The following is a 15254-nucleotide window of genomic DNA, read 5'->3' on the forward strand; positions in this document are numbered from 1 at the left end:
TTTTTTTTACAAAACCGTCCCAAATTTAACCCAATAATTGGCAAATTTAACTTGGTTATTATTGTTTTTACCATGTGTAAAATTACCAAGAAGGGTAAAGGTATAACCATAAAAGTAAGAAATTGAAGTGTCCTTGTGTGTTGGGATATGGGAAGGTGTTTGTGAACGTAAAAGCTGTGTGGGCTGTACGTCTCAGGAGGAAGTCTTCTTTATGTCCAGAACTTGAGTAGTCCTTTTTGAGATTCTCTTCTCACAAAGCTATGCATGGTTTGATGGACTCTGCCTATCAACCACAACCACAACACTTAGTTTTGTGCATTGTTGGAAGATGGGGAGTGAGAAATGAATTTTCGAGCTCAGTAGCATAAGTCACCATCGATGATTCTATCAAAGACCGAGAGCAATCCCAATGCTTCGGAGAGATCGCTAGAGCAATGGGTTTTGAATGGATGAACAGGATTCGTTAAACCAAACCATTTCAGCACTAGTTCTTACATTAGACCGGGACAGATAAATTCCTGCAGCCAAACACCCACTTCGGCATCTTTTTTAATAATAAGCATACGCTCAACCCAACCATGGCTGACTAAACGACTTTTACAACTAGAATGGACTATAACTCCGTCTAGATTCCAGATTCTTTCCAAATTTTAGCGATAAATACAATAACATTTAATAGAGAAACAAAGATGGAAACAAGTGATTGGGAAGATAAGGGAGTCTTACCTATCAACATGACAAAGTTAGCTGAAAAATTCCCTTCCATCTACAACCTTGCGAACCTCTCAGAATATGGAAGAATTCTAGAGCTTCTTGAAGGCTCAACATATGGACTCAACTCTCCACGCCTTACTCTTGTCAACAACACAAGACAGACCTTGAACCCAAAATTAAGTAACATTGAGACACAAAGCAATACTCAGTAATAAGTGTCCCAATTCTCTCCAACTTGATAAAGAATCACTTTACAAATTGGCCTTGATCCCACATCAAACCACCAATCCAAAACAACATTGAGAGAGTCGTACAGTGCTCACCAATGAGAGATTCATTCTATGTGCCCGTCATCTTTTCAATCCTATAAAGCATGAAATTCATGAATTTAGTTGGTATAGCTAGATTAGAAGATGACATATTTAACAGTCCAACTCATTAATCTGGACCATTTAATAAGTGGCCAACTCTTGGTTGGGCATGGTTAACCTTCCAAAGATTTGGGGTGGGCTGAATCTTATTCCTCCATTAAATTCCAAACCTTTCCTCTACCCCAATTCAATCCTTCTTAAATACAAGTCTTGATTCAAATGGCCAATGAATCTATGTAGAAGACATACCATTTCTGCGAATGTTGCAGCTTCGAATCCCATTCGAATTTAGTGCACCAGGAACTCCATCAAAGTAAACCAACCCATTTCTTAAAAGTCAAAGCCGCTTCTCTCCTCTTGATCTGGGCTTCTGTTTGGAACTTGGGAGACTTTTTCTTATAAAGAGTTTTGTGGTATTTCAAGAAGAGGTTCCTGTACTTGTACTTGTCGATAAACATGTCCCCAGCTTCCATCATCTCCACCACCTCATTAGCTCTCAAGAAAAACCCGCCTCTCACAAAGGTGTACAGTAAGGAGTCCAATAGCTCTTGGTCAAACTTCATGGACCTAGAAAATGCAAGCCCCTTCATCTCCCCCCAAAGCTCCGTTACCTCCGTATACTTTCCCCCAATAGCGGCGTACCCTGTGACCAAAGAATGAAAAGTCTGTGCATTCGGGTTGTGCCCCAAAGCCCTCATCTTCTTCAAAGCCTTCTCTGCATCTTGCATCAATCTTTTCTTGCTAAAAAAATGTATCACATTGTTCCAATCATGGACCCCACAATCGTCCCTCTGCCCTTGCTTGATTTCCTCCAAAAGCTTTGCCATCAAACCCGCTTCTCCACTCTCCGCACATCCCTTCAATAACATCTCAAATTCCTGATTCTTGGCTTTTGGAATCTTGGTCTCTTTCATCTCTTTGAATAGATGGAGAGCACCTTGAGTGTCCTTCTGAAGTACCCGAGATTGGATCAATGCCTCATAGCAACTTGAATCGAGTTGGATACCAGCTTTACGAGCATCTCTCAGAAGAGAAGAGATCTCGACCGATCGCTTTGCTTCACAATATGCTTTGAGGAGAGAGGAGTAGACAGTGGAACCCGTTCTCACCGCCGCAAACCGCATCTCGTCAATTAGATCGTGTGCTTGGTCTAACCACCCAAGTGAGATGCAAGCATTGATCACATGGACCACAGCAGAATTGTCAATAGATACCGGAGTATCTTCTCTAGACGCTTTGATCAGAAACTCAGCCAAATCCTTGACCTTGCCCGCTTCAAGGTAGGCTTTAACCATTTTGGCGTAAATTCTCTCAGTTGGTTGGAGAATACCACGTTCCGATGTAACCAATTCGACACGCATCTCCAACTTACCCAACAACACATTAAGCATTTCTTTTGCCTCAGCCTCTAGTCTTACAAAATGCCGATCTCTACTAAACTCTTCATAAGATAGTCCTAGAGTTCCAACCGATCTACGATTGTCGAGGCTTGAAGTTTGTTCAGAATTCTGAGTGGAAGAGGAGAATTTACCCGTCCCAACATCTTCAAGTACAACTGTTGCTGCAGCAAGAGAGTTGCGTGCTTCGTTCGCCTTCCGGAGCATTTCTAAGATCATCTGTGATGCAGAATCCAAGTCCCCAAAGTTCAAATGGCATGTGAGCAAACAATTGTAGAATTGCTGAAACTGTTTATCGCCTAGGGTACAAGCTTCATCTATGTGTCTCTTAAGCTTCTTGAGTTCTTCTCTATGTCCATTTCTTTCATATATATGCGCCATTATGATCAATAAAGTCGAGTCAGCTTTGACACCAACTCGAGGCATCATTTCAAGAAGCTGTTCAGCTTTCCTGGTAGTCCCGAAAAACAGACACCCAGCCAAAGCAATATTGAAGACAGTAGTGTTAGGCTTCATAGAAAGTAGAGGTCTGTTACTCTTCTTCCGTGGGTCTACCCTATTATCCTGGAATAAGTATCCGATCTCGAGAATCAACTCGGCGGCAAGATATGCCCCGGGGGCTGTCTGTGACATGTGGGCCACGACTGCTGACCATGCCGTTACCGGGATATATTCCTCCATTTCTACCAATTTTCTCAGAATAGTCGATGAAGGAATGGGCAACGCACACTTAGCAAGAATTAAAGAGAGGAATATCAAAGTCTCCTTCTCTAACAGCAAATGTTTACCCTCCTTAAAAACCAATTCAACCAAACTGTGAGCTTTCTCAAGCAAGTGAAGGTCATGGGTTTCTGCAAAACTGGCTAGAAGTTTATTAAAAATGGATTTTCTAGGAAACCCTTCCATCTGCTTGTATTGTTCGTAAAATTTCCATGCATCATCAAATCTGTGTTGGTCGATGGCATTTTCTATTTCCATGCTTAGTCGAGATGGATCCCGAGCCCGGACCAAGATTGTTTCCGCCATAGTTGAGATCGAGAGGTGGGATGCTTTGATAAACCCAATGTGGAAATCTGTGACAACATTTTGTGTGTCTAAGCTGTGGCTTAAATATGCCAAGAATCGGCAACCAGATACCATGGTGCTTCTGTGGTGTCTACCATTTAATAAGTAAAATAAAGCAGAAGATGAAATTGGAGCGAACCGATGTCCAAGCTTCCTAATAAATATCATTTTTTCCATCACAGTTTAAATACCCAAATATTGGTGTGGTAGTGAAATGGATTGATCTTAGAGAAATGAACAGCAACGTTTAGATTGATCATGAACACCGTGACTGCAGCACAAGAAACATGAAATAAGATTACCAGAAGCCAAACATTTCAGCACAGAAAAAACCTATATAGAAAAATCCTGTCAACAAATCTGCTCAAATGTTACAGAATTTGGGTTCATCTGATCAGTGTTTCAAGCCATCACAAAAGAATCTGTGCAGCTAAACAACAAAATCTCATAAATGGTTGGAGTATTTTCTATGGTTTTGCATGCAAAGAATTTTAATTTTCTTATGATGGGTAAGCTGAGAAGAAACCCAAAACTTCAAGGTAGTGGAAAGAAGTGCTGCTTTTCCATCAGTGGTACCAGGGGGTTGAGACAGGGCGATCCGTTATCTCTGTTTTTATTTCTTATTGTGACTGAGGCCTTGGGTAAAATGTTTAGAAGGGGGGTCGAGATAGGGAGGTTATCTGGTTTTAGAGTGTCTACTGAAGGTCCGTTGATTTCGCATTTGCAATTCGCAGATGACACCTTAGTGTTTTTAGATCCGTCTAGAGATCAAGTGAGAACTCTTCGGGTGTTATTAGGTTGTTTTGAAGCTATTTCAGGTTTACACGTTAATCTGCAGAAAAGCAAGTTGTTTGGTGTGGGTGAGGTGCCGAATCTTTCAGTTTTAGCAACTACTATGGGGTGCAGGAGTGATACGCTTCCCTCGTCCTACTTAGGTTTACCTTTAGGGGCTCCGTATTGCAGCAAAAACATTTGGGAGGGTGTCATCGAGAAAATGGAAAAGAAATTGAGTACTTGGAAGGCTAAATACCTCTCAAAGGGGGGTAAGGTTACATTGATTAAAAGTACTTTAACGAGTATTCCGATTTACTTCTTATCCTTGTTTACGCTGCCCCAATCAGTGGAAGTTAAGATTGAAAGACTTATGAAGAATTTTTTGTGGAATAATAATATTGGTGGTAGAAAGTATCATTTGGTGAATTGGAAGTTGGTTTGCACTCCAAAGAAGAAGGGAGGTTTGGGGATCCGAGGGTTGAGAATTTCTAATAAAGCCCTCTTGGGGAAGTGGCTGTGGAGATTCGGGGAAGAGAGAGATAACTTATGGAGGAAAGTAGTTAAGGCAAAATACGGAGAGAAGAGATTTGGCTGGTATAGTGGAGAGGCTATTGGGACCTACGGGTGTAGTGTGTGGAGAGGTATTCTGAAGGGTGTTGATAAGTTCGATAAGGAGATTAGATTCAAAGTGGGTAAGGGGGACAAGGTTAGATTTTGGGAGGACCTATGGTGTGGAAATTTATCTCTGTCTACTCAATTTCCATCCTTGTACACTTGCTCTTTGAAAAAAAATAACTCTGTTAGGCAATGTTTGATTCGGTACGAGAATACAGACTCTTGGGATCTGGGATTTAGGAGGAATTTCAATGATTGGGAATTGACAGAAGTTACATCTCTTCTAGATCTCCTGAATTCGATCCAAATCAGAGAAAATGAGCAGGACAGAAGGGAGTGGGTCAAGGCTAAGGATAAGAAGTTCTCTGTTAAGTCTTTCTATAATTGTTTGTTGCCGTCGGGTGTAGTCTCGTCCTTATCATCTGTCGTTTGGTCCGTTCATGTTCCTTCTAAGGTTTCGTTCTTTATGTGGCTTGCCTCGTTGGGCAGAATCCTTACTTTGGATAATTTGATAAAACGAGGGTGGATTACTCCAAACTTTTGCTTTCTTTGTTATAGGGATGGGGAGTCTGTTAATCATATTCTAAGTCATTGTCCTTTTTCCCGAGTTATTTGGATGTTCTTCTTAGCTCGCTTCCATGTGGATTGGGTTTTTCCCTTATCTTTTTCTGAACTTCTGGAGGGGTGGAGTTTCAATATCTTCTATTCAAGAAAGAGGTTTCTCTGGGCTATCCTGCCTTTTGCCATTGCTTGGGGTCTTTGGAGAGAGCGCAATAACAGGGTCTTCCATTGCAAAGAGAACTCGTCTCATACAGTGATCTTAGAGATTTTGGGGTTTCTATTCATGTGGTCAAAGATGAGCAAAGACTTTGAGGGAGTGCGGTTCCAAGATTTTGTTTTTAACTGGGGTATCTTTGGTGTTAGTTAGCTCCTCGCGGGGCGTGTATTTTTTATTTCTTTTTGCTTTTCCCTTGTTGCTTTTCTATTCTTGTTGTTTGGGGGCTACCTCAGCCTCCCCTTCCTTTTATTTATACAATTTATATTTATCAAAAAAAAGACTCAAGTTTCAAGCATCCCATGTGTATTGGTAATAAGAAATGCAGCTTCTCACAGACTGAGTACAAAGCATAGACATGAACTTTTGAAACACTATTTAAGCATTACTTAAAACTTCCAACACTACTCCCTTGCATTATACAATTGTAAGAAATGTAATCTCCCAAAGATGGATCACAGAGCATCGAACAGGTCTGGTTGCATGATTTTGTATTCGGTCGAAGCACATATGATACAACAAGCTGTTGCCATTGAAACGTTCCATCTTTTATGGTCTCTAAAACAATGACTCATTCAAAGGTTCCTTCATCCCAATTGGACCTTTTTTTGTCATTATTGTTGATAGTTAACCGAGTGAAGGCAGGGTTTTGACAGATATTATCAACTCATCAAGTTAACATCTTCCCAATTGGATGATCAACATGTAGGACAAACAAAAACAATAATGGGAGTATGATAGAAAAATATCGATTTATCGCATTGTTAAAATCATTCAAGCCTCACTTAATCAGATGGCCTTGATTAGTTAAAATTTTCATCAAGTGAACCATAGAGAGTCCCATCTCATTAAAATTAAGAACACGTATATCAAAATCACCCGCTCGTCAAAATACTATCTATCTACTTTAAATGAGAAAAAAACAAAAGACAAATTGCAATAAAAGAACTCTAGGTGATTTGTATATGAGGGTTCTTCATTTCTACCTTAGGAGGGGAAACTAAGAAAAGGGTTTCGAGCTAGGATCGAAGATATCTATCATGGCGTCTGCAACCAAAACAAGCTTGAGATATTCTAAATTCTTTATATAAAAAAATATAAAAAATAAAAAGACAACCCATAGTTTCATTTAGTCAAAATTTCAAGCTAAGAGAGATAATTTATTTAATTTACAGATAAACAGAGAAAATTCCAATATATGAGGAAAACCCAAGATCAAAGAGGGGAAATTTCAAGCTCTTCTACAACCATGTACAATCAAAATTTTCATTAAAATGAGAAATATGGGTTCTGTTCTTCTAATAGACATTTTATCAAACATGGAGACAGCACGAAATTTCATTTCGACATAATATTAAAGAAGCTAGACAAATTACTTCTTTCCATCTCATAAGTAACACTTACTACAGTTATAGATGAAACCAGAGAAAGCTCTAAGAAAAATTACAATAAAAAAAAAAAAAAAATACAAAAACAAAAACTAGTTATATATGTGAGAGAGAGAGAGAGAGAGAGAGAGAGACCTGATGAAGGAGACGGGAAGCGTAACGATCCAACACTTTCTTCTCTGATTAAAGAGTCACTCCGAATTCAGAAAAAGTTTCGAGGGACCGAAGGAAAACTGAAAAGAGACGAAGCATTTGTACGGTCGTAAACGAAAAAGGATTTTGTCAAGAAAATTGATTTGCTTGTCATGCAATTTTGTGGGAAGTTATTTTCTAGCCCAAAACAATTTCTCACATTGGGCATCAAGATGCTTTTCTAAGAGAAATTTGTATGCGACAATTACTCGACAGGATTTCAATTTCAATTGATTTGGAAAAGCTGGGAAATTTCTTCGAAAAAGGAAAATTGGAAAATTTTCAGGGATTATACAAACGATGTTATTGGATTATTTTCCCCAAACCCTATCACCTATAACCTCCCTAAAAATCCTATCTTGTATTTGAGATTTTGAAGGTTGATGAATATAGAATTTTGCCGTTAAAGGATAGTAATTTTACCCTATTTTGTGATAAATTGATAAAATATTGATCAATTCCTCGATTTAATTGATTGATCTTTTTATCAATCAATGATTAAAATTTTCCAAATTTTCTAAGAATTTTATGATTATGCCCCCACATCACTGTGAAAATGATTTCCCACTAATGATATTTTAGGATGATTGCTCCACTCAGAAGTAAAATCCAGCTCTCTTTTTGACATTTTTCCGAATTGTTATGAAAAAAAATTCAATTTTTCATGAATATTTTCTTGAGATATGCAAATTCTTGAAAATGTGTGTTGAAGATAATTGACATTCATATTACTTAGGAGTACACACTAGATCGAGTAAATTCGACAACCGAACCAATCCGAAGCCTTTTGGATTGGATTGGCTCGGATTGAGTATGGTTTGGTTTGGGATTAGGGGTATAATAGAATCAAACCAATTTATATATATATATATATATATATATATTAAAAGACAAAAGGTAAAAACATTCAAACAATCATCAAAGTCTCAAATCCCTTTCTTAGTTTCTTTCATCTATTCTCTCTTCTTCAAGTTCTTTGAAGAAAATCTAGTCGTTCGTCTCCCTCACCTCACCACCTCATCGAAAAACGAAGGGGTAACCCATCTCTCTCTCTCTCAACTCTTTAATGTGTTGTGGCGTCCCGTCGAACACTAACACAAATCCCCATGTCAGATCTCGAGGTACTAGGTGGCACCTCGAAATTTCGGCATGGTCTCCTCTGTTTATGTTAGCATTCCAAGGCGTTCAACCTGCACCTGATAAACGACATACAATCCTGCATATAACAAACAAAATATAATACTAGCAGAAGCCTATATACGTTTAATAACGTACAAAAGATCAGAGCGTGGAAGAAGAAATTATAATACAGGATTATACGAAAATTTCTCACTCTAACATAAGTCCTATCGCTCAGAACAAAATCTATAATACTTTTTGGATAAATCTACACCACTAGGGGTAATAACCCCAATACTTACCAAGTGACGAACTCTGACTGTCTATCTGACCCACCAGATGATTCTCACTCGTGTTCTATACCTACCTCGCCAAGCTTCGAATCTGAAACTAAAAAATGGAGAAGGAAAGGGTGAGTAACAATGGTTACCCAGTAAGGAATAACACAATTTCTGCCAATAACCTCTTCTAACATGAACGAATAAGCATACTAAATCATTTTAAAATATACAAAATTTTACAGAAGAAACTACGATTAACTGGTACATATAGCCAGGGATGAACAACTAAATATTTTAAAACTCACATTACATCGATCAGTAGTACTCACTATAACATTATCTTTTTATACAAATCTAATTGATCAAATGGAAACAATAAACATGGATTTCATTTTATATATCAAAATAAGCAACATATACATAATACACAATGGTGGAGTATTAGAATTAGAGAGTTGGGATTCACGACTGGATCGCTCCCAGTCGGGACATGATGTTACAATTTTTCTCTGGCTTTTAGTTCCTGATTTTGTGGCCAGTCGTTGCACTTATCACGTTTGGTTGACCATTTATCCGGCTCAGGCTGGCCGTTTGACGTGACCGTAAGCAATGGGTCTCTTTTCGATGTGTCAGAACGTTCGACTACTATAGATTGTTAGTGATCACTAACCAATCATCTTCGTCTATGCCTATCAGGCGTGCATGTGATTCCCAAATATACAAACCATTTGTATACGACCACCTTTACATTACAAGTTCACTAGTAAAGATAGAGAGGAATATCTCGGATTCCAGTTGTGACTCCACTCTCATACGTGTCCCATACCACGTATGAGCTTGGTGGTCCCTACCGTACATCCCAGGATAGTACACCACTCCGGATGATATGATGTACTATCCCTTCAGGCATTCACAGACTCTTTAACAGCTCACAAAATAGTTACATATATATATATATATATATATATATATATATATATATATATATATATATATATATATATATATATATATTATTTTCATTTGAAAATAAAAGAGAAATTAACAATACAAGGTTGAGAATAGATATCCAGTTTCCTACCATGCAAGTGTGGCCACCTGGCCTAAAATAAATAACATAACGGAAACGTAAACAGCGCCTCGCGCTAACAAAAAGTAAATAAACATGCAACCAGTAATATTATCCTTGAATATCTGTTTACCAACCTACACACAACACAACAATGTAAAATGCTGACATCACCCCTCGGGTCTGACTCTGACATTTTACCGTTTCATACCCTTTTTCCCTTTTTTTCAATTTTTACAATTTTCAATCTCTTCAATAAAATATCCATTTTATGATATTCATCAACTCAATATGAGTTTATTGAATATTAAATCACATTTTCCCAACTATAGAATTTATTTTTATCAATAATATTGAAAAAAAATACAAATTTTATATCAAAACGGGGTCCGAGCAGTGCACAAGACCCAATTTCTGGAAATAACCCGTTAAAATACCCTACCCACGTATAATTTATTAAAAACACAATTAAACATATCAAACATGCAATTTCTGGCGTGAATTTTTGAAATAACAAAAGAATTCTATATTTTAGAAATACATCCAAATTTTTTTCGATAAAATTATAAGTGCAATTTTAACAATCTACGATTATTAATAGAAATTGAGAGTTCCTTACTATCTCTAGGCGAAAGGATCGAAGCACGTGCGCGAAAATTGAGGCGATCGACACGGAAATCGAGGCGGAGAACTTCGAAGTGGCTGATTTTTGAATATGGCCTGGTGATTTTGAAGATTTCGACGTCGTCGTCTTTTCTCCCTTCTACGACGGAGGACGGTTTGACCCCAAAACCGATGAAATTCGAGGTCGAAGTTTTCAAAATTCACGTATATACGTACGGTTGATTTTTGACGATACGGGTTGAAAAAGACGAGAAAACGGAAGGAATTTGGTTGGGTTATGTAGAGAATGAGGCTGTAGACGTTTCTCCCTTCTGTGTCGAAAGACGATTTGACCCCGAAACAGACGAAATCCGAGGTTAGAGTTTCGAAATTCCCGTATATAAATACGATTGATTTTTGACGATATTGGATGAAAAAGAAAGTGAAATGGAAAGAGGTTGGGTAGATGTCGAGGCTGCAGATCTTTTTCTCTTCTGCGACGATCATCGAAAGTACACCGTTTGTCGTAGATCTACGATTGAAATTCGAAGAAAAATGAATTTTTTCGTTTTTATTTTCGTTGGCTGTTGGACGGGTTGGAGAAGACGAGTTTAAAAAAAAAAATTAAAATTTTATTTATAAAAAATTTGGGACGAATTCGATATTTTTTCAATTGTTTTGATCGACGATAACTTGACCATTCGGACTCCAAAAATGATGAATGAATACTCTATTTCACCTAATTTTTTGTTCCGGATCTAATGGTACAGTCAATTTCTACAAATTATGTCTCTATCAAAAATTTACATTTTTTGTCTGAGGTGACCCCTAAACTTGATGTCGTTTTCGTTTCTAACGATAATTCGACTTTCTGGTCTCCAAAAATGACAAATAAATAGTCCATGTTGAATAATTTTTCGTTATGAACCCAATGGTATAATCGAATTTTAAAAATTATTGCTCTAACAAAAAGTCACTGTTTTAGTCGGGTCCTATCCGGTAATCGAGGATTTTTGCAACTTTAATATTCGGACTCGCATTTGAGCGTGCTTACAGGCTAAAGTATATTTTTCGATCATTTTGAATCTAATGGTGAGGTCAGATTCCATTAAAAGTGATCAGAAACATTCTAAAATTTTACTCCTAAGTCCCACTTTCAAGATTTTCTTAAAATTCCACTACTTATTTTTTTCCCTCGAGATATGAATTAAAAATTCAGGATTTTACATGTGTTATGCGTGATGTTTTATTTATGTTGAAATAATAAGCATGTTGATGCTTTGTTTATGTGTGTTATGTGTTATGCGTTATGCGTGATCCTTTGTTTAATATTTATTTTGCTTAGTTTTAAGTTTTAACTATTTTAATTTTATTATCGAAAATAATAAGTTTGAGAATCAAGAATCGATCTGAATCAAGGTTAGTTTTGATTGGTTCGGTTCTATAGGGTAATTAGATTGGTTCGGTTCGAAATTTGTAAAATCAATCATGTTTGGTTTGATTATGATTTTGCCACCAATTCGAACCATGTGCACCCTTAATTTTTCTTAATATTGCAGGGGTCCCCCCCCCCCCCCCCCCCCACACACACACACACTTTTTTTTATATAGACTAATCCTTATGATACACACCCCAACTTCACGGAAGTTTTTTAAAAAGTAACTCACGAGAGGTCACCAAACTTTGAGCAAACGGTAAAGAGAACAAACTCACGTCACTAGTTTAACTATTGAACCAACCCCTTGGAGATCATTAGTTAATTTATGCTCCAATCTATGATTTGGGTTTCAAAAGAAACATAAACGATTGGGAGATTGACCTAATTGCTTGATTATTTGCATTCATCAATGATTTTTCACGAACATTTTTGAATGATGACAAGTTTTATAATTTGATCGAAAATTAAATTATTGGTGAATGGAACAAAGCTTTTTTATTGTGTGGTTGAACCATATGCACCCATGGACTTATCCATGAAGTTCGTGATCATAAGCTTAAATCATAAGGATAGAAATCATCAATGAAGTTGATTTCAAAATTTTGATGTTGCCCCATCCCAAAACAAGCAAAACTCGTCACAAATTTTGACTTCAAAACGTATAAAGCATTAGGGCAGCCTCTTTCACGTTGGTGGGGAAATTTTTAGTTATTAAAAGGAGAAATATTATTGCCACGCCTACTTTTACTAATGCCACGCCAATTTCCTATACAAAGCAGAGTTCTACATATTGATGTGGTGTAAGCAAAAGTTGGTGTGGCAATAGTAACACTGTAAGGAGTTGGCGTGGTGTTAGTAGAAGTTAGTGTGGCAATAGTAACTCTAAAAAGGAAAGAGAAACGTCGCCTGAGAGATTCGAACTCTCGCGGGGAAACCCCATGTACTTAGCAGGCACACGCCTTAACCACTCGGCCAAAGCGACGCTCATTGCACATTAAGTTATTTAACTAATATAAAATAACATTATGCATTTCACTACAGAAAATAGAGAGGCAGCTGAGAAAAATCAATCAATAACTCTTAATTAACTGAACGAAAACCAAAACAATAGGACTCAATCTCCCCAAAATAAAAAAACAAAAAAAAACAAGGTACATGGACAAATCACGAAATAATTAGATTACAAGAGAAAATATATGAAAATAACAAAAGAATACTTAATTAAAGACCATGATCCCTAAACTAAATAGTAGGATAGAAGGTAAAGAAATGTGGGAAATCTTAGCAGCTGAATTTGGTGTTTCAACTGGTCGAAGCCCTGGAGTTGAGGTCGGATTTTCTGAGTTCACCGGTGGTGATGAAGTTGGAGTTGATGTTGACGTTTTGTCTGGTACTGGTGCTGGAACAGGTTCAGGGACGGACGAAGCTGCTCAAAAAATTAAACGATTAACACATTTAAGCATTGTTTCAATACATAGTGCATAAAATTATTAAACATTATTGGGGTATAAGGATCATAAGTTGCCAGATGGAGGATTATGATTCGTTTAGTAGACTCCAAATCTTTAAGATAAAATTTTTGTTGTCATGGAGAAGAATAAGTTAAGTGTAGAAAGAGTTTTATTTATCTTCATGGAAGAATCTATAATTGATACGTCTATGTGAAGTCGGATCATGTAGAACTTTACATCAAAATATGGAGTGGGTTTGTTATAGGGAATTTGACTCGACAAAGGATTAAGGTCGTCTTCATCTAATCCGCCTCATTGGATTTATCAGATTCGTATCATTTTAGGATTTCGTAATACATGATCCATACCAATAAATAAATAAAAACGAAAAATTGAAAATTAAAAACTAAAAGAAGATTACTTGTTGGAGAAGGAGTTGACCCAAATGAGGCGGGACCTGCCAATGATCACATAGTCTATGTTATTAAATATACAACTTAGAGAAAAATCAATCGTAATCAATTATTTAAACAAAATAGAAAGATGAATTTAATAAATAAATATAATTTTTTTGTTCATGGTGATATGGGGAATAAGCATCGACTAACTCTATATGTTACCTGGAGCTGGAAGTGGAGCGACAGACGCTGCAAATAAAGAAAACTCACGATCAATAATTTAATATAATACGGCCGAACTTTTCTTAATGTGAAGTGTAAGAGAATATATCACATATCTCTAAGACAAAACTCATGACCCCAATCATGTAAACACGAAATCCAACGATTGAGATTTATCCTTGAAATAAGTATCCTCGAGATATATGATATAAAAAATTGCATAAATCTCAATTGTTGGATTTCGTGTTTACTTGTCTGGGATCATGATAATAAAGAATCTAGTGTGACAATATGCGATCTCTTAAAACATATTAATGCCCAAATAAAGGTACCTTTGCATTGGAGGGGCACACCACCCATCTTACAAGCGCGAGGAAGCGAGATGGCTAAGGTTCGATTAATGGGTATTTGAAAGGGCACCTTTCCAGTAATTAAAAGACAAGCACAGTCCATACTAGAGCTTGTAAGGGACTTAAGAGAACTACAACAATCTGAAGTTGGTGATGAACCATTTCCACTACTTTGAGCTATAAAATTCAAACATGGGGTGAAGCTAGTGATCATTGAGGCTGTGCAAGGTGTTCTTATCTGCCCATAAACAGAAACAGACACCACAAACACCCATACAACAATTATGTGCCCAAAATACTTGAATCCCTCCATCTTGACTTTTATTTTTGGGGGTCTTTAGTCTCTTTTAAGAATTTTTAAAAGTGTGAGTTGGAAATGGAGAATGTGAGAGGACATTTATAGATAGATGTGTTGTTGTTGTTTGGGGTGGAGAGGAGGAAAAAGTGGTAGATTTGTAGTGGGTTTTGAAGTTCAACAACTTTAACTAACTTTTGTTTTCTAGGACTATTTTATTTCATTTGTTGAGAGGAGAACTTGTGCTCCTAGATTTCACAATCAGATTCTTAGGACACGAACCCATGAATGTTGGACCCACTTTTGCAAATCTAGATCATAGTTTTGATATTGGATGAGTCAAGTCGGTTCGATTGGATTTTGAGGTGACTCATCTCGAAACTTGATGGAATCAACTTGAGCATTATTAAAGAAGCAACTTCCAATGATCATCACTAATAATAAGATCAATGTGATGATGCATCCCACTATGTTGCTTCTGAGGTACATTTGGATGACTGACCAACCAATAATTTATCATAGAGTCAGTGATTTTTTGACGCCCCCTTTGACATACGCTCCCTGATGTGGTATGGATTAAAATCATAAATCTTTTTCCCCGGGATACACAACTGTACATCCTCATAAATATGTGAAGTTGTGTATCCCAAGAAAAAAGATCTATAATTCTAATCCATGCTACGTCAAAGGCGCAAGGCCCATGTCAGAAGGGGGGCATAGAAAATCATTATTCTTT

The 15254-nt window shown here is 37.2% G+C and overlaps 2 protein-coding genes and 1 non-coding gene across 3 annotated transcripts; all 3 read right to left on the reverse strand.

Moving 5' to 3' along the window:
* Positions 1–85: 85 nt before the first annotated feature.
* LOC147395722 (Pentatricopeptide repeat (PPR) superfamily protein) lies at positions 86–7864 on the reverse strand. The gene is made up of 2 exons (XM_086450431.1): positions 7235–7864; positions 86–3818 (listed from the first exon to the last, which is right to left on the reverse strand). The coding sequence occupies exon 2, from the start codon at positions 3722–3724 to the stop codon at positions 1394–1396; it is 2331 nt and encodes a 776-aa protein (XP_086306557.1). The 5' UTR covers positions 3725–3818; positions 7235–7864; the 3' UTR covers positions 86–1393.
* Positions 7865–12702: 4838 nt separating this feature from the next.
* Positions 12703–12784, reverse strand: TRNAS-GCU (transfer RNA serine (anticodon GCU)). The gene has a single exon. It is a non-coding gene; the product is annotated as a tRNA-Ser (tRNA).
* Positions 12785–12929: 145 nt separating this feature from the next.
* LOC147395724 (Bifunctional inhibitor/lipid-transfer protein/seed storage 2S albumin superfamily protein) lies at positions 12930–14576 on the reverse strand. The gene is made up of 4 exons (XM_086451151.1): positions 14206–14576; positions 13874–13900; positions 13675–13710; positions 12930–13228 (listed from the first exon to the last, which is right to left on the reverse strand). Exons 1-4 carry the CDS (start codon positions 14534–14536, stop codon positions 13020–13022), a joined length of 603 nt encoding a protein of 200 aa, XP_086307277.1. The 5' UTR covers positions 14537–14576; the 3' UTR covers positions 12930–13019.
* Positions 14577–15254: the final 678 nt, after the last annotated feature.

The sequence above is a fragment of the Akebia trifoliata genome, chromosome 8, assembly GCF_017979445.1.
Source record: "Akebia trifoliata isolate Shusen 1 chromosome 8, ASM1797944v1, whole genome shotgun sequence".
NCBI lineage: Eukaryota > Viridiplantae > Streptophyta > Magnoliopsida > Ranunculales > Lardizabalaceae > Akebia > Akebia trifoliata.

Bases quoted from the DNA above. Each gene is read 5' to 3' on its own strand.
- LOC147395724 (XM_086451151.1), bottom strand. From the start codon at position 14,536: ATGGAGGGATTCAAGTATTTTGGGCACATAATTGTTGTATGGGTGTTT. The intron at 13,901-14,205 runs GTACCTTTATTT...CTTTATTTGCAG, and splicing joins TGTGCCCCTCCAATGCAAAG to CGTCTGTCGCTCCACTTCCA. The intron at 13,711-13,873 runs GTAACATATAGA...GATCATTGGCAG, and splicing joins CGCTCCACTTCCAGCTCCAG to GTCCCGCCTCATTTGGGTCA.
- LOC147395722 (XM_086450431.1), bottom strand. From the start codon at position 3,724: ATGGAAAAAATGATATTTATTAGGAAGCTTGGACATCGGTTCGCTCCA.